At 27.2% G+C, this 23,269-nt stretch overlaps 1 protein-coding gene across 3 annotated transcripts in view; it reads left to right on the top strand.

Moving 5' to 3' along the window:
• The window catches only part of LOC111677792 (bifunctional heparan sulfate N-deacetylase/N-sulfotransferase), a 69,369-nt gene that overhangs the window by 12,225 nt on the left and 33,875 nt on the right, over positions 1-23,269 (top strand). For all 3 annotated transcript variants that reach the window (XM_046953299.1, XM_046953297.1, XM_046953298.1), the window contains exons 2-3: positions 311-3,070; positions 17,630-17,833. In XM_046953299.1, the coding sequence (XP_046809255.1) occupies positions 1,383-3,070; positions 17,630-17,833 (1,892 nt within the window). In that variant the 5' untranslated portion in view covers positions 311-1,382. The remainder of the gene's footprint in view (positions 1-310; positions 3,071-17,629; positions 17,834-23,269) is intronic.

The raw sequence follows: 23,269 nt of genomic DNA, 5'->3' as shown, positions 1-23,269 counted from the left end.
ATCTATCTATCTATCTATCTATCTATCTATCTATCTATCTATCTATCTATCTATCTATCTATCTATCTATCTATCTATCTATCTATCTATCTATCTATCTTTGTGTTTCTGATTTTCAGCGTTTACAACTTTTTGTTAGCCTGGTTATCAGTGTTTCCTTTTGTTAGATTATTACCTTGTAAGGTTCTCAGTATGTTCAACTCTTTTTAATTATATTTACTGTTATTCTTTTATATGAAACATAACATTTACTTCCATAAATTTATTTAATAAATAGTTTATTTGAATACTTTTATTTCTTTCATTACAGATAACAAATTGCCAGCTTTAATATCAAAGAGAGAAAAATAAATCCCCCTCGAAAAACAATTACACCTACATATCTTAACATACGGCAATATTAAACAAAAAATAAACAAAAATTTATTAAATTGACAAAAGTAACTCGAGAAAAATAAATAAATAAAATGCAATTATGAAATTAATTGTGTGCAACACTGAACAAAAGACTGTTTGCTGCGACTTGCTGCTGCGTGCAAAATGTGCCAATTAAAATAAAATTATTAAAATTAAAAAATAAAAATGTGTAAAAAGTAAAGAATTAAAAAATAATAATAACTACTGAAAATGCAATTTGCTTTTGAATTTCATAACGGAAGTAGAGGAGAACCACAATAATGGTGTGGCAAGGCATTGCCATATTAAAAACGGCTGCAAATCATTTTTCAACAAAGTGATGCTGCAACAAAATACCATGGCCATAAAACAAAATAAAATCACACAAAGTGTTGAATATATAAAAATTTGGAAACATATCAAGTGGCGAAAAACATTAAAAATTTAAAAAAAAAACTTAAAAATACACTGAAAGAAAACAAAAAGAAAACTACTAAGTGAATGATAAAATAAATATATATTTTTAATATTTCGTAAAGAAGCAAGCAACGCATGTATACAATAATTAAATGTTTAACATTTAGTTTTAATTTAATTAAATAAAAACACGTTTTAAAGAAATTCTAAATTTAAATAGCGTTTGAAATTTAAGCATTTTTTATAAGTGTGTAAGAACAAAGTGAGAAATTTTTATTGTACTTATTTTTTAACTATAAATAATAGCATTTTGTGGTAAACTTTTAATTACTTAATTTAAGAGTAGGTGCCATATTTTTCTAACATATCTCCAGCTGCCACAAGGTGTTTTCAGCTATTATCTAACAAAAAAATTCAAAATAAAATTTCAAGTTTTTAAAAATTAATTACAAATTCAAATACGTGTGATAAGGAAAAAAGGCTAAACAACCACCGATAATTTTATTTGAAAAAATACCTGGATTTGCAGAAATTTTTAAAAGAAAAATTTTAATAGCGAGAGCAAAACTATGACAATAGCAAAGGAAACGAATCTTTTGAATAAAACCATAGAAAGTGAAATTTTCATTAAACCCTTGAAAACCAAAAACAGCAGCAACACTATGGCTCTTTTAACTAAAAGCCGCAGCAGCAGCAATGACAATATTTTAGCCAATGGCTGGAGCTTGGGAAATGGCAACAACAACAACTGCAACGACATCAATAATGATGATGATAATGATGGTATCTGGAAGTCTACAAAACTGCCCCTGGCAGCCACTACAAAAAACCGCCACAAATATGACAAACTATTGCCAAATACCACAAAGTGTACAAGAGTAAATAAAACCAATGGAGCTCATGATAATCATGATAATAATGATGTTGATATTGCTCCTGGTAAAAATATGCAAAATGGTACAAATACTAATAATAATAGTAGTAGTAGTAGTCGTCATCATAGTAGTCATAACAATAGTAGTAGGAGTAGCAATAGCAGTGGTGGTGATGATAATGATGGAGGTTTTACTAACATGTCGTGGCCAACAGCAGAAGCTTTAGCAACAAAATTAACGCCATTAGCATCTTTAGCAACGACCACAACAACATCAAATCCTGCAGCTGGCGAAGGGATAGCAGCACCACAAAAAGCCATAACAACAGAAAATGTTAAAAATGTCAAAACAAGCCGACATATGAAACACAAACAGCCACATGAAGCAAATAATCCAACAGCAACAACAACTGCAACTTCAACTACTACAATAAGTAGCAGTAGCAGTGCGGGGAATAATCGTGACTACCCAGCCACTAATAATCATCACAGCGCACAAAAACTGCTAAAACTCCCGCATAATAACAATAAAGTCAGTGGTAGCAGCAGTAGCAACAACAATATGCATTTTAATAATAGCAAATATTTGGGTAATGTATATAATGGCTCTAACCAAAGTTCAAGCAACACAATGCCAACTGCAGCAACTACTACAACAACGTCTACTATTACATCCTGCCACAATACTCCAGCCTATTTTACATTAACAACAGCATCACCCTCCAACTCCTCACAAAACTCTCTAGCATCCTCTACAACCTGCTCATCGTTAAATTCTACTGCAACAACAACATTATTGGCAACCACAGCAATGACACAACAACAAAATTCAATAACATTTGGTGGCTTATTAGGGCAACAACAACAACAGCAGCCTCTATTAGCCACATCATCAAACGTATCGAGATCAATGGAATTGCCAACATTAGCAGCAACAACAACAACGTCGGGTATGACGGGGGCTACAACTTTATCCTACAACCATAAAAGCAACTATGAAGCTGTCAACAATATACATAACACATCTAATACAAATTCTAACAATTTGTATACAAACTCCAACCACCACCAGCAACAACAACACCAACCCTCAACACCGTCTGCCTCTTCCACCTCCTCCTCCAATTCTTCATTGTATAATAATCAATATTTACGTCAATCATTGTTACCCCCCTCCTCCACCTCAACAACAACAACAGGCTCATCCTCTTCCTCAACGAGTCCTAACTGTAATTGTTGTAGTAATTTAATTGCTCGTTGCTGTTTTGGTTTGCCACATCTTAAAGCCATTAATGTGCGACGTTGCGTTTTAGCTTTATTTGCCATTACCGTTGTAACCATATTCTATTATACTCACTACATGGATACTGGTGTTTTTGTGGGGTAAGTAAATCCTATGCATTGTCTCTATTCTTTTTTTGTTGCACATTATAGAATCGAGGATGCTATACGCAACTTCAATTGCTTTTTGAATTAATTTTGTATAATAATTTTTGGCAATTTCACATTTAATTTTATGCATAAATAATATTTAATAATTTGTTGGAAAGATACTATGGTGAAAGTGAAACGAAATAAATTTTAAATTTTTAAAATAGTCATTAATTTTTATACCCACCATCAAAAAAGAGGGGGGTATATTAATTTTGTTATTCCGTTTGTAACACATCGAAAAAAATATTAATCATAGACTCACAAAACTATATATATGCTGGGTACTTACTAAATTCTATGACTATCTAGCCATGACTGTCCGTCCGTCCGTTTGTCTGTCTGTTGAAAGCACGGTAGAGTCCCAACGGAATAAGAACAAGCAATATCGGTCCACATTTTCGTAAAGACCCCATACAAGTGTCCCCCAGCTTTAACAATCGTAACTGTTTTTACAATGCGAGTATAGCGATGAAATTCGACATAAATATGTCTTATATGAATCAAATTCTCTCTACCAAATTTTATGAGGATCGGTCCATAATTGACCTAACTCCTCACATAAACATACGAGGTTAGCGCTAAAATTCGATATAAGTTAGATTCTTACGATCAAAAATATATCTTTCGAATTTTATGAGGATCGGTCCATATAAGGTCCCCGTCAGAAAATGATTTAAACACGCACTACTGGTTTCAAAATAAGAGTATAGCGCTGAAATTCGAGTCAAGTAAGTTTCTTATGAGCACAAATCCCTACCGAATTTTACGAGAATCGGTCCATAATTGAGCCTTACCCTAAATTTAAAAAATATATAATATATAATATATAATATTGTTTTGTTAATGTCAAAATCAGAAATAAAAAATTGCGTGTTGAGAACATTTAAAAGACAATCTCTTGATAATTTTTCATTCTTCTTAATGTACTTTTTATTTGGAGTCTTCTCTGGACCTAGCCCTAGGGTTTAAGGAGACTTTTTTGTACTTTTTCGTCCTTTAAAAGGAACTTTTTGAATTTTCTATAATATCCCAGCAAAAACCTAGTAATGTGTTGTATTTCCATACTTTTCAATGAATATTTACTTGCCGCCTGCATTACTTTGAAGTACTCTAGTAATGACTTTCTGTTAATCTCAAGAAGAAGTACTTTATTTCCGGTTTTGAACCCAGAAACATAAAATTGAACATGTATAGCTCTAATAAAATGAGAACTAATACTTCTTTTGTAATATTGAACCTAGAAGCATCGCTGCAAAAACTTACATTAAAAAGTAATGAGTTAAAAAGCTTTCACTACCTTGGTTGCAAGTACTTACCACACCGACTTACAAATCATTCCTTAAATAAGTACTTACAAATATTAAGTTAAACAAATCGATCACACAACATATACAAACCTGGACTTCCTGTTTGTTGGAAGTCAACTACTACATATCGTAACACTGAAGGTATGTAGTAGTCATTGAAATGTAAGTGTTTATATAAGTACAAGTCATTACCGAGTTTTTGCTGGGATAAAATTGTAGGAAATGACTTTTAAAAGTTTTTCGTTTTTCAACTGATCCTTTTTGGTCTTTATGCAACACTGAACCTGGAATGAAAAACTATTAGATTAAATTGTACTTCTTGAATATGTTTTTATATTAACCATAAAAGAATTTGCATTAATCTAGAAATGTGGGCTTTCTGATACTTTTTAGAATATTTTTTTTGCAATAAAATGTGTACATTTAATATAAATCCATTTGGTGATATATATAAAGTGTTTCATTTTTAGTTTTTTTTTAATCAGCAAAATAGTAATTAGTTAATTGTTTGCAAAGAAAAAAAAAACAAAACACTAGACAATAGCTGGTTGTTACAATTATTCCATTAATTATATTGATTTACAGGACAAATAAATGTACTTATATATTATTAATAAAGTGATAATTAATTAAATAGAAGTAACGTAAAAAAGAAAAAAATACTCAAAACATCCCAGCAAAATTCTGGTAATAACTCATGCTTACTCAACAACATACTTTTCAATGACACTACTTACCATCTGCATTACTTAGAAGTACTCTGGCTTTAATATGACGTGAAGTTTTTTATTTTCGGCTTTGTCCATTACTAGACGCGCTATAAGCTAACAAGTCTTAAATAGAATTAAAGTAAAAAATAAAAAAAAAATTAAAACATTCCAGCAAAATTCTGTTAATGACCCATTCTTACTTAACAACATTCTTTTCAATCACAACTACTTACCATCTGTATTACTTATAAGTATTCTGGTTTTAATATGACCTAGAAGTTCTTTATTTTCGGCTCTGTCCATTATTAGACGCGCTATAAGCTAAGCAGTCTTGTAGCATTTGACTTACAACTAACGAAATCCCTGGCAGAGATACAAGCCGATGCAAAATGATCGGCGGCGGCTTATTATAGAAAATATCGGCGGCGGCTAAATTGTCGGCTCAATTTACCTTTTTCTTCAGCCGCCTCCGATTTAAGCTGTTTCGACTTGTATCTCTGTTCCCTGGTTCATATTTTAGCAGGTTCTTTTTATTATAAAAAAACTTACTCAACAACTTCTTTGTAAGCGAAATTGCAAGTGCTTTATTAACTCGCTATTTGTAACGAGTTAAAATGCTAATGAAAAAGTAGAGAAAAGAAATGCTATTGGCTTTTTACTCATTACTTTTCGATGTAAGTTTGTAATGTAAAATTTTAATAAAAAGGAATCCTAAGTTGTTACATGCAAATATTTTTTTTCTCTCTTCAATCATCAATTGTATATATATCTGACATTTGAATGGCTATCATAAGTACAATGATACTACTAGAATCCTTTAAATACAATACTAATACAAATACATTTTTCCTTGCTAAAACCTTCCCTCATTCAATAAACAATACTTATCCTTTAGTAAAAACTACTTACAAACTCTTAACTATTTACTTTTACTTTAGCACAAATAGAGCTGATCACAATTTGTTTGTATTAAGATCTTATTCACAAAGAATATTTAATATCTTCTTCTTCGCCCACTCTAAAAAAACCCAAAGTTCAGATTTTTTTTCTTTTATATTTTTATTTGTGTTAAGGAAACCTAAAAGAAAAGAAGACAACTCCCATTTAATATTAGTTGTGGTGGTACCTGTTTTAGTTTCGCTTTAGCCAAAATAAAAAGGAATTATAATAAAACTTATCAAAAAAGTTTTTCTACATTTTTTTTAACCAAATTTTTTCTAGTTTTACAAAATGCTGTTTACAGAGCAATGAAAAAATAAAGTTTTTTTTTTTTGTAATATTTTCTTAGTTTTTTCTCTGTTTGTTGGGCCCCTACCAGGTGTTTTAAAATCATTGCGGAGAGAGAGCAAAAAGTAAAAACTCAAATAGAAAAAAATCATAAATTCATTCAAAGAAGCCCTTTGGCAAAACTTTTTTCCCATGTAAATAGATGCATAAGGTCCAAAGAGAAGTTGATTGTTGGTTGCAAATAATACAGGAGGGGAATTATAATATAGAATTTACTTGTTGTAGATATTTATACTAGGTATTCATTTTCTACCGGAGATTATTATGTAAAGAGTAGAATAATTATATTGCAAAAATAACAAAATTCGAATTCGTCTGGAAACTGTTATTATATATAAACAGTGAATTACAATAGGTTATGTATGTTGTGTATAAACTGTGGATTACAATAGGCGTTTCGATGATAGAATATCAAGTACTTTCGAAAATCTTTACTCTGCAGAGTAGCAAATAACAAAATTCCTATTATTTTTTCAAACATTGTAATTCTCATTAAACAAAATGTTTTTCCTTAATGGCAGTAATAAAATTTTAATCGAACACATACACTATTTAGTTTTTAAACTGGATTAGCACTACTACACAAACTACAAAAATTTTAAATTACGTAGTTTACTTTAATATTGCTAAAACTCACACACACACTTTATTTTGTCGTAAATTTAAACATACTTTTGCAAATTTATGGCATCTTAAGTATCACTTAAAAAATCTTAGGGGAAAAATTTGTTTTTTTTTTTTTGTACAAAATATATAATACAAGGATACAAAGATTGTAATACATTTAACTAGATAGTTAATACTTAAAACAATACTATAGTACATACTTAATAAAGCAACACTGTAGTATAGTTTTTTAGTTTTGCTAGATAGATAGATAGATAGATAGATAGATAGATAGATAGATAGATAGATAGATAGATAGATAGATAGATAGATAGATAGGTAGGTAGGTAGGTAGATAGATAGATAGATAGATAGATAGATAGATAGATAGATAGATAGATAGATAGATAGATAGATAGATAGATAGATAAATAAATATATAGATAAATAAATATATAGATAGTTAGATAGTTATTTAGTTATTTAGTTAGTTAGTTATGTAGTTAGTTAGTAATTTAGTTAGTTAGTTATTTAATTAGTAAGTTAGTAATTAAGTTAGTTAGTAAGTAAGTAATTTAGTTAGTTAGTTAGTTAGTTAGTTAGTTAGTTAGTTAGTTAGTTAGTTAGTTAGTTAGTTAGTTAGTTAGTTAGTGAGTTTAGCCCAAATTTCTATTTATATATAAATACTTCAAAAGATTTTTAACTTAAATAGCAACTTCTACACACCCTACTGTTGTCTGCAACACATTTAAAGTGAATTTAAATAAACATTAAGCTAAACAAGGATTATAAGAATATGCTGTTGTTATTGCAACATCCGACTTTATCTCATAAAAAGCCATAAGATACAAAGATGCTAAGAGAACACAACAGCTAATAGAAATGGTAAAATGTAGAATTTTATAGTATTTTACTAGTTGAGAAAATGTTTCTGAAAGGCCATCTGGAATTATCATAACATTGTTGTATTAATGTCTATGGATGTCAGTCTAAATAAAAAAAAAATACCAAGTAAATTCCAATGTATGTAAGTATGTAGGAAAAATATTGGCAACAAATTCTTGTAATTTTTGTGTCTGTGCTAAGGAAAGGAAATTATTTAAATAAAAATAGTATTAAATTTAAAAGTCATAAAAAAGGATTAAGTAAATTCTCCACATAACTATTTCTGTGTGTAAATGCTTTTTAGAGTATTCAACCTATTGTAGGAGAAACAGTTTTAAATCCCCTTTTGATAAAATAATAAGATCGAAACTGGCAACCTCTTCGAACCAAAAAACTAAAATGACATTTAGCCTAAAATTTATATAAAATATTTATTATTTGTTTCCAAATAATGTGTACAAAAATATTTTAAATAATTACTAGTTTTTAACACTTTCAACTAATTCAATACCACAATCCCAAATGTAAAATCCATATAACTTAAAAGATTTCTTTTTAAAATTATTTTTTTTCACACATACTTTTCATTTTCTAATTGGATCTATTTAGAAGATTTCATATGAAAAAATAAAGTAAACCCTTTTAAATGGCCATTTCAATTCTACAAGCAAAACTGTTTCCTGTACAAATCCTTAAGTATTTTTAATCTTGCAGAAAAGAAGCAAAAAATAAAACCAAAATTCATTCAACTACTGGTAACATCTTAATGCTGGCTTAAATTTACATACAAATACACATGTATACATACACAAAGATAGCTGTAATGTAATGTAGTTGCAATATCTTCTTAAATGGAAAATATTATAGACAACCTCCTTCCATCAAAAACACCTCCCACAAAACACAATGACAATGATTTATATGTGTGTGATGCAAGGCTGAATGTGGTGAAGTTGGTATGTGGTAGTATTGTGTAAATATGTGAAAAAAATAAGCGGCATGCTTAAGAACATAGATTCAGAAATCTTTTGAACTTACTGCATATCTATCTATCTATCTATCTATCTATCTATCTATCTATCTATCTATCTATCTATCTATCTATCTATCTATCTATCTATCTATCTATCTATCTATCTATCTATCTATCTATCTATCTATCTATCTATCTATCTATCTATCTATCTATCTATCTATCTATCTATCTATCTATCTATCCATCTATCCATCTATCTATCTATCTATCTATCTATCTATCTATCTAGTCATCTAGCTAGCTATCTATCTACCTATCTTTCTATCTATCTATCTATATATCTATATATCTATCTATCTATCTATCTATCTATCTATCTATCTATCTATCTAGCAATGCTTTCGCAGCTAGATACATATTCAAAGTTTTCCAAAGATAAACATGACAAGAGTTTTTTTTAGAAACAAAACTCAAATTCAAATAACTTCTCACAGACTATTGTTAAAGTTATGTTTGTTACGAGAAGATGATAAAAACAGACGAGGTCAAAACTATGTAGTATGAAACTAAATAAAACTGGCAAAAATTTTAATTTTACTTTTTTGGAATATTTTGTTTTGTTTGTTTTTCTACGAGTTTGCATAAGAGTGTGTAAGTCCATGACCGACAAAAGGATGTACTTGGTGTGAATTTATGCAACTAGAAATAATTTGTTGTTTTATTGGACACATAAGAAAAAAATGAAAACTGCTACGGAAGGAGGACAGAGGAAAAGAGTATGTATTACAGATACTGAGACTAACTGACAGAATGGACAAACTGTCAGAGATACAAAATAACTTGCCCCATCTAGACAAACAAACTGTCAGTGGTGGTTGTTGTCTCATTTTCTTTGACTTGGTCAAAAATTCATACACAATGTTGTGCAAAATATTATTGCTGGCAATTGTTATTGCTTGTTGGCTGCTCTTAGTTCTTATAATGTTAATAGCTTGTTGTTGTTGCACATTTTACAGTTTAAAATATTTTTGTACAATAATCCTGGTAAATGCATTTTCAAACGAAATGAGCAGAAAAAAATAATTCTGAAACTTTTAAGTAAAAAGAAAAATAAACAGTTTCATCTACTGCAGGCAGTTTGTCATTTTGTCTGGCTGTGTGTGTGTGTGTGTTTCATTATGTGAGTGTCTGATACTTTTTACTCAAAACATACTCTTAAAAGATTAATTTTTAAGCAAAATAATGTTTTTTTTATTCTTTCATTTTAATTTTCAGTTCATAATTGTTATTAATTTTCCAGATAATAATTTTGTTTGTTAGTTTTATGTATAGATGCGAACAATTATGGCTAGAGATTTAGAAAGTTTAATTTTATACATGTTTTTTTCACTCTTTTGGTCATCACTGAGATGAAAAGTTTAAATAACATTTTTGAGTTATTTAATATTGTGGGAGTAGAAATAAACATTTTATGGTTTATGGTTGCAGCTAGTTTAAGAGATAAATATTATGAATATGATTTTATTTAATGTATAAGGATTATTAAAATTATTAAATTTTAAGACAAAACCAATAAAGAATTTTTTTAAACTAATTTCATGCAAAATTCAAAATTTTTTTGTAATTTTTGTATAAAAATAATATTTTATCGATTTTTTATTAATTCAGAAGGAAATTTTTCGGAAATTTTTTATATAAAAAAATTTATTGAAGACTTTGTATAAAACGGAAATTTATTTAAAATTTTTCATATTTATGGAATGTTTCACAAAAAAAGAAAGAAATAGAAGAAAATTTCTTATAAAATGGAATTTTTTCGCATTAAATGAAATGTAACGAAAATTTGAAGTTTTGCGAATATTTTCTTTAAAATTTAAATTCAATAAAATAGAAATTTATTGAAATATAATGTAAAACCTAAAATTAATCGACAATTTTCTATAAAAAAAAAACTTAGCGTTCAATTTTCGATTTATTGAAAAGTTCCTTTAAATACAAAAATTTATCCAAAATTTCCTATAAAGATTTATCGAAAATTTCCCTTAAAACCAAAAATAAATAAATTGGAAAACTTTCCCGTAAAATTTCCTACAAAAAAGAAGACTTATCGAAAATTCCCCTTAAAATCGAAAATTTTCTAAATTGTAGCGTTAGTTTCGGAAAAAAATTTATCAAAATAAAGACTAAAATTTATCGAAAATTTGCTATAAAAAAAAATTAATGCAAATTTATCAAAAAGTTCCTATAAAAAATATCGCAAATTTCTTTAAAAACGAAAATTTATCGAACATTTTCTTTAAAAACGAAAATTTATCAAACACATTCTTTAAAAACGGAAATTTATCAATAAATTTTCTATAAAAAATTTATCAACAATTTTTTATTAAAATTAAAAGCGAAAAAATATCGAAATTTTTCTATAAAATGTAAAATGTATCGTAAATTTCGGATAAAAAAGTAAATTTATTCAAAAGTTTATATCAAATTTATCGAAAAATTTCTAAAAAGAAAAAATTATCGAAAATTTAATTTAAAAACGAAAACTTGCTACAAAAAATATTGTAAATTTATCGAAAAGTTCCTATAAGAAAATTATCGTAAATTTCCATAAAACGAAAATTTTTCGAACATTTTCGAACATAAGTATTCCTTAAAAACGAAAATTTATCGAAAATTTTTTATATAAAATTTATCAACAATTTTCTATGAAAATTAAATTTTAAAGTTTCGATTTATCAAAAGAAAACCAAAATTTCCTAAAAAAGTTTTTTATTATATTTTTTTTTTATAATTTTTCTTTTTAAAGAAATTTATTTTCTACATATTTCTCTATAAAAAATAATTTTTGGAAAATATTCCTCTAAAAATGGTTAAAATATTCATTACAACTAAACTACTCAAACATTATTTCCGATCACAAGACAAAAAAGTTATTAAGTAGAAAACCAAAAAAAAAGGAAAAAAACTACAAAAAGTCCTTTAAAAATATTGATGTCAGTAGCAAACATGCAATTAAATGTCATTGTTCTTGCTGTCGTTAGTTGTGTGTTGTTTACATTATTCTTCGGCTTCTTGTTGCTGTCGTTTTGTGTAAGAGTAGTGGTACTATTTCCGGTACTTATCCTTGTTTAAGCGTATTTTCAACAACACTCATTTCATTTGTCAAGTCTTAATATTTCTTTCAATTATTTTCTGTTTTGTTATTTTCGTTTACTACCTACATGCCAGCACACGCAGACCCTGCCCAGTTCCGTTCATCTATTTGAAAAAGAAGAAAATATGCCAACACAGTTAGTTTGCAAAGTTAAGGAGACGCACGGACGAACATCCAGACAGACCGACAAACAGTTGTCTAACAATAAAATGCAAACCAATAAAAAGCAATTTCATCTAGTAGAAAGGGTACAGGAGGCATGCGTCAGAATGAAGGGAAGGCACTTTGATTACGCAACAATTTTTACTTTTATGTTTTTTTCTACTAACAATTGGTATTTATTACACATTTACAGCTATGTAAAACCATACATACATACTACTACTGCGTTCATACTTTACAAGTAAAGTACCTTTTATTGTTCTTAGTCGATTGGATTATAAAAAAAACGTAAAAACATTATTGGAATACGTAAATATTGTGATACGAAAATTTTTTGCAGTAATCGTAGAAAAAAAGATTTCCATATCCTTCAAATATTCCGAAAACATTTACAAACTCTTGAAATTGTTAGTAATTTGATTAAAAATTTTAAAGTTTTAAATTTTGCTAGAACTATTTAAATTTTTTTTTTTGGTAAAAACGAGGTAGATTGCCTGGAAAATAAATGAATATCCATGCTGTTGGTTTTTGGTGGTTGAAGTGTTTAGTTCTTAATACAATTCATTTGAGTTTTTATTTATTTTTTTTTTTATTTTCTGTTTTCTTTTCACTCTATTCAACACTTTTATATTGTTGTTCTATGCATGTATGTATGTGAATGCTTAAATGCATTCTTTTGTTAAGTGTTATCGAAATATTTTTCTAGTTATTTTACAACTAACAATTTATCGTGGCACAATTGATCAGTTAAGAAAATAGTTAATTAACTAGTTTGTTGACTAACTAATTTATAGTTTAGACTATAGTCTCTGGCTAAGCTTGTAGACCTGACTAGATATGGAGCAATCTATAGACTATTCTATGGCTTAAGCTTTACTATATATGTTCTAGACTGTCTTGTCTATTGCCTATTCTTGGTTAGTTCTAGACAGCTCCATAGACTTGTCAAGTCTATTCTATAGACCCCTCTCTTGCCTATGTCTATGGTCTATTCTATGAACTTGTTTATAGACCAATCTATATGCTAGACTAACAGCTAGTTTACTAGTATAGATAGTCTTTAAACTACCCTATTAACTAGTGTGTGGACTAAGCTGTTATCTAGTCTGCTGCCTACTCGATAAATTATTATTGGACTTCACTATGGCGTATTCTATATACTATGGACCAAACTATTGACTAGTCTATGGATCATTCAATTAAATAATCTTATTTATGGACTGGCCTATTATATAGTTTATGAACTAGTCATTCGACATGTCTATTTTAGGACTTGACTATGGCCTATTTTATAAACAATAAACCGATCTATTGACTAGTCTACGGACCAGTCCACCGACTTATCTAGTTTATGGACTAGCCTATTATAAAGTCTATGAACTAGTCATTCGACATGCTTATTATTGGACTTAACTATTGCCTATTCTATATACTATAGACCAAACTATTGACTAGTCCATAGACCAGTCTACTAACTAGTCTAGTTTATGAACCGGCCTATTATATAGTCTACTAACTAGTCATTCGACAGGTCTATTCTACTACTTGACTACGACCTATTCTATATACAATGAAGACATGTCTATTCTTAAACTTGTCTAGGGCCTATTCTATATACAATGAAACAATCTATTGACTAGTCTACGGACCGGTCTACTGACTAGTTTATGGATATTATATAATCTATGAACTAGTCATTCTACATGCTTATTATTGGACTGGTCTATTGCCTATTCTATATACTATGGACCAATCTACTGATTGGTCTTTGGAATAGTCTACTAACTACTTCAGTTTATTGGCTGGCCTTTTATATAGTTTATAAACTAGTCATTTGACATGTCCATTTATTGACTCGACTAATCCGTTGAATGGTCTATGGACCAGTCTAATAATGTATCTAGTTTATAGACCTACCTATTTTAAAGTCATTCGATATGTCTAATCTATAGTCTTGCCTATGGACCTGGTTGACTCGGTTTTAGATCAATTTGACTTACCTATAGAGTTCATTTTGTTGACTACAGACGAATCTTTTAAATATTGATTAGACTTTTCAAATGCAAAACTGTTCTATAGCTTAACAATCCTACCACCTTATATCCGCCAGTATTAAGAATTTATGTGAGTGTCAGAGTATATCAGAATGTATTGTTGGTTTGGATGAATATGTGCATTTGTTTTGCTTTTCAAATATTTTATTCCACATACAAATAGCATTCATTCGTTTTGTTCTCATACCCATCATTCCATTTTATACATTGTTTTTTTTTTCTCGGTAAATTTGCATTCATTACGAGTTTTATTTACAATTTTTCACAGAGTTTAGAAAACACACAAAAAAAAAGAATGTAAATTTAGTTTTTTTTACCAATTTTTTTTTCCATTCGTTTATTGTAACCATTTGAATTGATTGTCTATACACATGTTTCGTTAGCTAAAACTATACGCTTTCGTAATCGCATGTTGTAGATTTCTATTTCGAAGAATTTATTAATTGAAGTTTAACACATTTACTAGGAGCATGTGTACAGCTCTCCTGTTTCAAATATAAAATTTTTACTTAATTTAAAAAAATGAAGTTGCAACATGAATAAATATAAAATTTAATTGGTTTCTTAACAAATACTGTTATATGCAGCGTCAAGTATTGTACAGTAGTTTTCCGATTTAACGAACCCATATGTTGTCAGGCCTGTTCGTAAAATTGAAAAGTTCGTTATATGCAGTACTAAGTAAAACGTGGGTTTTTGATAGGGAAATAATTAAAAATAGGTACATAAAATATTTTTTAAATGTATTTTATAAAAATTTATTCTTTTTTTATAAAAATAGTACAAAACACAAAACTCCGAATCTTATATACCCACCTTCAAACCATATTTGTGTCGAATTTAATCGCTGTATTTTTAATTCTGTCATGAGCTTTAAAGTTATTTCTCGAAGTTCATCGCTATACTCGTATTTTTAAGCGAGTAATGAGCGTTGAAGTTATTTTCTTAAGGGGGCCTGATATGGAGGGTAAGGTCAATTATGGACCGATTCCCATAAAATTTGTTAGAGATATCGTTTAGTACTCGGCGTACTCGTATTGTTAAGCGAGTATTGAGCGTTAAAGTCATTATCTGAAGGACGGACGGACATAGCTACATCGAACTAAAATTTAATAAGAACACAGAATGAGTTACAGTTTTGGGTATAAAAGCACCGCTTGCTACAACTTAGGTTATTTGTTATTTTTGATAAATGTCATTTTATCTTAATTTAAATAAAATTTTTATTAGTTCGTTAAACAGAGTACAAAAAACAAGTTTTGTTCGTTATTTAAAAATTAGCTAGTTCGTTAAATGCGATGTTCGTAGAATTGAATGGTCGTTAAATCGAAAAACTACTGTATTACAATAATAACTGGATCAATTAAAAATGTAATAGAATATGTTAATTTAGATGGTTATGAAGCGTTTTATTTATGCTACATTGTGCTAACAAATACTAATAAAAAAAGTTAGGAAATAAAAAATATTAAATTTCGAAAATTTTCCAAAAAAATGTAAAATTTTAGAAAAATTTTTAATAAAGTTTACATCATTTTCCTCTTTAATAGTTTTGGTTAAAGTTTTGTGAAAATGAAATATCGTAAACAAGCATATTTAACTACATTATATTGTTTATAAAATAAATAAGATAAATTTGGCAATAAATTTAAATATAAATAGAGTAATAAACCAAACAACCACACAAACACATACACCGTCATGATTACATACTCTACAGAAAACCCTGTAGTTTTGGATAAATCTCCAAACGGATCTTCAATACTCCGACACAAATTTAGAGACACATGGGGCGCTATACATAATATAGTTTCAGTTGCTTAACATTTTTACATATTAATTGTTTAATAAGGTTGCATTGTATTTTTATAAAACTGCTGGTTTTACTCGTTAAATTTACATAATGTGACCTCAATTGTTTGACAGTAATAATGTTTGTTTTACATTTTTTTTTTTTTGGTTCTATCTAACAGTTTTTTTGGTATTTTTCAACAAAGCTAAATGCAAAAAAGAAAACACACAGACAATAGAAACAATACAAAAGCTTGTTGATTAATTTACAATTATGTTAAATACAATAAATAAGATTAACAATACGAAGTTTGTGTACAAAAATTATAAGTTTTTTAAGAGTTCACGAGAAAAATTCGGCGAAACCCTTGATGCTATAGTCTTGTGGACTTGCCTACAGTCAAGAGTATAGATCTGTCTTTAGTCAAGATTAGAAATATTTATAGTCAAGACAATAGACTTTCCTATATTCAACACTACAGACTTGCCTACAGTCAAAACTATAGATCAATATATAGTCAAGACTATAGATCTGTCTATACTCAAGACTATAGATCTGTCTATACTCAAGACTATAGGTCTGTCTATAGTCAAGACTATAGATCTGTCTATAGTCAAGACTATAGATCTGTCTATAGTCAAGACTATAGATCTGTCTATAGTCAAGACTATAGATCTGTCTATAGTCAAGACTATAGATCTGTCTATAGTCAAGACTATAGATCTGTCTATAGACAAGACTATAGAGCTGTCCATAGTCAAGACTATAGAACTGTCTATAGTCAAGACTATAGATCTGTCTATAGTCAAGATTATAGATCTGTCTATAGTCAAGACTACAGATCTGTCTACAGTCAAGACTATAGATCTGTCTATAGTCAAGACTATAGATCTGTCTGTAGTCAAGACTATAGATCTATCTATAAACTTAGACTGCTCTATAATTAAGATTATGCACTAGTTTATGATCAAGCCAGTAGATTGATATATTGTCAAGACTATAGACTAGTCTATACTTCAGAATATTGACTGGCCTATGATCTAGATAATAGACTGATCTATGGTCAATATTATGAATAGTTTAAATGCATTATAAATTCATAATACTTCCCAGTTATGTATATGCCTGTGAATATTTTTGTTTTAAATTTCTGTTGAAATATGTTTAATTTAATGTTTAAATAATGTTTATGTCAAATGAAAATAGCAAATTAATAAAATGTCTATTTAAATTCTAATAAATTTTATAGCATTTATAAAAATTCAAATCAAAAAAACTTGTAATTCCTAAACTACTAATAGTTATATGACAATAAATGTTTAGTTAAATATATTCTTTTATTAGTTACAAACTAAATTTGTTTTAACGTTAAAAAAAACATTTATAGAAAATAATACAATTTTATTGCTGTAACTGCAACAGTTATAAACCAATTTATAATTTTTATTTTATATTTTTTTTTATTTACAATTTTATTACTCTCGTTTATTTCCTGTTCTTTCATGTTTTTTTATTATTTTTGGAATAAGAGTTAATAAAAACAAACATATTTTTATTATTTTCCATATTTTGCAGTTTAATACAACGTGATACCAGACCCACACCAATTATCAACTGTCGCATGGGCAGTGGGAAACATACGAGAAATGCATCGCCAGCACCTGATCATCGTACAGAGGCACGTTTACGCATCGATCCGAAAGTGTTGGTATTTGTAGAGACAACGTATTCAGGATTGGGACGTGATATTGCAGAATTACTTGTTTACAATCGAATAAAGTAAGTAAAACAACCAGAGACAAACAATAGAAAATATTTTTTTTTGTTTTATTTGTTTTTTCATTTAATTGGTTTTTAAATGCCAAAAGTGTTTTGGGGATTTGTGCATAAATACAAACGTGTGTATAGTAGTTGCAATTACCTGAAAAGTTTATTGGTAATAAAATATTGTATTTGCTTTAATTCCGCATGAATTTAAAAGGGGTGACCCCTTAAGGCGCCCACTTAATTTGATTGATTAATTTCTTTCTTTTTTTCATAATTATTGTCTCTATTGTGGTTTATTATGGAAACGGAAGCTGCTGTTGTTTTGTGTTTGTGTAAGAGTGAATATTTATTTTGGTTTTTAGTATATGTGAATTTGTACATAAATAAAGACCTCAAAGGATTTATTGCAATAATTATTTTGCCACTGGTTTACAGGGAGAGAGATGTAAGGTGTCATTGAATTTGTATTTATTTAACTATGTTTTGTGGTTTTAGGTTTTTGTGACAAATTAAACATATTTAAAACCTGGTCAACCTTTATATTCATTTCAATGTACAAATTCACATGTAATTGATCAAAACAAAATCCACGAAACAACAACAACACAATAAATGAACATTATTGATGTCGTATTATCATTCATTCATTTTCTTATATGAAGCAAGTATGTTTAACCAAAATTTAAACCAACACACAAATTCTTTTATTTAGAAACTTTTCTATAAATTCTATAATTTAACAAATTTTTGCAAAACTATTTTTTCAGCTTATTTCTATTTTTAAAGAAAACTGTCTAGATAATTCATATTTTTTTTTTTCATTTATTTTTAAAGATTTTTTTAGAAAATTCTTTTTTAATAGAACATTTTCCAAAAAACTCCATTTTTAAACAAATTGAGAAAAAATTCATTTGTATAGAAAATTTTCGAAAAAAAAAATTCTCTTTTAAAAAACAATTTTCGAGAAAATTCTCTTTTAATAATATAAAATTAAAAAAATCTATTTTTATAGAATATTTAAAAAAATATTTTTTTGTACAAATGTTTTGTAAAATTTTCTAAAAAAATTCCCTTTTTATAGAAAATTTTCGAAAAACATTCTATTATAAAATATTTTCGAGAAAATCTTTTTTTATAAAAAAATTTTATTCTTTTTGTATGAAAAATTTTGGAAAAATTCTCTTTTTATAGAAAATTTAAGCAGCAAGTTTACTAAATATTCTCGTTAAAAGAAATAAATATTCTTTTTATAAAAAAATTTCGACAACAAAAATTCATTTTTTTGACAGTTGAAAGAAAATTCTTTTTTTATAAAAAAATTTTACAGAAAATTTTCTTTTTATAGAATATTTAAGAGAAAATACTATTTTAATAGAAAGTTTGACAGAAAATTCTCTTTTTTTATCGAAAATTTGAGAGCAAATTCTGTTTTTATAGAAAATTTTCGAGAAAATTTCTCTTTTTATCGAACGTGAGTGAAAAATATCTATTTTATAGAAAATTTAAGAAAAAATTACTTTTTTTATTAAAAATTTAAAAAAAATTCTTTTTATAAACAATTTTCGAGAAAATTCTCTTTTTATACAAAATTTTGAAAAAATTCTTTTTTATAGAAAATTTAAGCAAAAAATTAAGAAAAAATTCGAAAAAATTTTATTCTTATAAAAATTCTCTTTTTTTTAAGAAAATTTGAGAGAAAATTCTCTTTTTATGGAAAATTTTAGAGAAAATACTCTTTTAATAGAAAGTTCGAGAGAAAATACTTTTTTTATTTGAGAAAAAAATTCTCTTTTTAGAGATAAATTGAGAGAAAATAGAAAGTTTCAATTTTTAAGAAAACATTCAAGAAAATTTTCTTTTTATAAAATATTTTTGAGAATATCTTTTTTATAAGAAATATTAATTCTTTTTTAAAAAATAAAAGATTTTGGAAAAAATTTTCTTTTTAGAAAATTTAAGCAAAAAATTAAAAAAAAATCTTTTTTTTTATAAAAAAATTTGAGAGAAAATTTTCTTTTCTTAGAATATTTGAGAGAAAATACTCTTTTAATAGAAAGTTTAAGAGAAAATTATCTTTTTATAGAAAATTTAAGAAAATTATCTCTTTATAGAAAATTTTAAATTATTATTTTTTTTTTATAGAAAAGTGAAGAGAAAGTTCTTTTTTTATATAAAAAGCTTGCGAGAAAATTCCCCTCTTAATAGAAAATTTTTGAGAGAATTCTAATTTGATGGAAAATCTTCGAGGGAAAGAACTCTCTTTATATATTTTTTTGAAAAAATATTTTAATTCTAGAAAAATTTCTTTCAATAGAAAATTTTTTGAGAAATTTATCTTTTAAAGAAAATCGTTATTTTATAGAAACTATTGGAATAAAATTTCTTTTTTATAGAAATTTTGCAAGAAAATTCTATTGTTTTTCAAGAATTTTATATTTTTCTAAAGAATTTTCAAAAAATTATTTTATATACATAAAAGCATCTTAGTCTAGTTCATTAAACACAATTCATTATATTGTCTATTCTCTATTGCTTTTCTTTTAAATTTCCCTGGAAAAAAGTTTAAAACATGTGACCCTTTTAATAACTAAGTACAAAAACAGAGTAAGACTAAGGGTCTTCACTATTATTGACTTCAAAAGAAAAAAAAAAACAACATTTGACTGAAGAACATTGTGCAAAATATGTAACACCATCTGATGCTGTTGTAATGACATGATATTTAACATTTTACAACTTGTTTAACAGCAGCATGGCAGTCAAAATGCACACAACACTGATGTACATACTAAGACTTTGTACTATCATACACCACCGCACCTTATAAGAGTTGTAGGTGTTGTACACTATTTTTGTTCATAATAATCGGATAAATTGTGTTGTCCTTATGGTTTTTTTTTATTACAACCAATTACGAACACCATCTTTTTTTCTGCAGACAGACAGATGAAAAACGTTTGGTTGGTAGTAATGGTCGTTTATGGTCAGTTAACAGTATGATTGTTAGTAAAAAATTAAAACAAACAGAGATAACATCCGATTAGTTCGGATAATGGTTGTTGTGTATTAAAAATGTTTTTGATTAAGTCGATGTTGAAGTTGAATAAAGGATTAGGTCTTAATCCCTAGTTTACTATAGTAAAATTATAGTAAATTTTTAAGAATAATATAATCTTGGATTATGTTACGAGATCCTGTATATTTGACAGGTGGACCTTTGTTTTAGTTTTTATATTTATTTGCGTTTGATATCATAATTAGTATTGGAGGGATTTACAAAATGTTTGAAAATTCGATATTTTAAGCGTGTGTATTATGTACGTCTACTAATTTCAACATTATAAAACAGTGATCGGCACAAAAAGAACTAAATTATTTCTGTGCTACAAAATTCCTAGTACATCTCGGCCAACATACATATATTCGCCTGCTTATAGTCACAAGTGCCGATCACTGCTCTACATATAGATTTCATAACATCATGTGTAAGAGAGCGTTGCAAAAAATCTGTGTGTAAATGTATAAATGTATGTGTGTGTGTTTATAGCACTGTCGTTTCAATATAATTAGGTTGCCGTTTTACATTTTAATTAGGTAAATTAGTTAAAAGCATTCTCTTAAAGCTCCTCTCACTCCTTTCACTACCACTCTTCGGCGTTTTTCCAAATGCTTTTCTTTTATACATTATGTTTTGCCTTTTTGTTTGTTGTTGTAGTCGTCGTCGGAAAATATGAATTTTCTTGTTGGCTGAGTTTTTCCAACAAAAATTGCTGAGGTTTTTTGTTTACCAGCTAATATTTGTTTCCTGCGTTTACTTCTCTTTCAACGCTTGCATTTAAATATTCGCCTTGTAAATTGCTGTAGAACTCTGTAATTTTTTGTTTGTTTCAGAGTTTTGCTTTTTTCCCCTTGATTTCATTTTGTTTTTTTTTTTTTCTTTTTGGGTATCATTTATTTCTATTTCTTAATTTTGAAATTTTGGTGTTAGATGTTAATTGAACTAGAGAATTTCTATTACCACAACAACTTCTTACAAAGTTTTGGATTGTTTAAAAAGGAAATTTAAATTGAACTTTTGGCGTTCTCTCTAGATATGTGGCTTCGATAAGAATTAATTGAATTCAAAATATTTTTAAAGATGACAAAGTAATATTGTAATTAAGAAAAGTAATTAGTAATTGAAGAAATATTTTTATAGAACAATTTCGGAAAATTTCTATTTTATATACAATTTTCGAGAAAATTATTATTTAATAGAGTCTTTTTGAAAAAATTATCTTTTACAGAAAATTTTCGATAAATTCTGCGAGAATTTTGAAAAAAACTCTCTTTTGTAGAAAAATTTAGGGAAAATTCTCTTTTTATAGAAAATTTTCGAGAAAATTCTCTTTTTAAAGAAAATTTTCGAGAAAATTCTCTTTTTAAAGAAAATTTTCGAGAAAATTCTCTTTTTATAGAAAATTTTCGAGAAAATTCTCTTTTTATAGAAAATTTTCGAGAAAATTCTCTTTTTATAGAAAATTTTCGAGAAAATTATCTTTTTATAGAAAATTTTCGAGAAAATTCTCTTTTTATAGAAAATTTTCGAGAAAATTCTCTTTTTATAGAAAATTTTCGAGAAAATTCTTTTTTTATAGAAAATTTTCGAGAAAATTCTCTTTTTATAGAAAATTTTCGAGAAAATTCTCTTTTTATAAAAAATTTTTGAGAAAATTCTCTTTTTATAGAAAATTTTCGAGAAAATTCTCTTTTTATAGAAAATTTTCGAGAAAATTCTCTTTTTATAGAAAATTTTCGAGAAAATTCTCTTTTTATAGAAAATTTTCGAGAAAATTCTCTTTTTTATAGAAAATTTTCGAGAAAATTCTCTCTTTTATAGAATATTTTCGAGAAAATTCTCTTTTTTATAGAATATTTTCGAGAAAATTCTCTTTTTTATAGAATATTTTCGAGAAAATTCTCTTTTTTATAGAAAACTTTCGAGAAAATTCTCTTTTTTATAGAAAATTTTCGAGAAAATTCTCTTTTTTATAGAAAATTTTCGAGAAAATTCTCTTTTTTATAGAAAATTTTCGAGAAAATTCTCTTTTTTATAGAAAATTTTCGAGAAAATTCTCTTTTTTATAGAAAATTTTCGAGAAAATTCTCTTTTTTATAGAAAATTTTCGAGAAAATTCTCTTTTTTATAGAAAATTTTCGAGAAAATTCTCTTTTTTATAGAAAATTTTCGAGAAAATTCTCTTTTTTATAGAAAATTTTCGAGAAAATTCTCTTTTTTATAGAAATTTTTCGAGAAAATTCTCTTTTTTATAGAAAATTTTCGAGAAAATTCTCTTTTTTATAGAAAATTTTCGAGAAAATTCTCTTTTTTATAAAAAATTTTCGAGAAAATTCTCTTTTTTATAGAAAATTTTCGAGAAAATTCTCTTTTTATAGAAAATTTTCGAG

The sequence above is a fragment of the Lucilia cuprina genome, chromosome 5 (assembly GCF_022045245.1).
Source record: "Lucilia cuprina isolate Lc7/37 chromosome 5, ASM2204524v1, whole genome shotgun sequence".
Taxonomy (NCBI): domain Eukaryota; kingdom Metazoa; phylum Arthropoda; class Insecta; order Diptera; family Calliphoridae; genus Lucilia; species Lucilia cuprina.
Note: the sequence above shows the minus strand (reverse complement) of the source record. Positions and strands in the feature narration are given on the sequence as shown.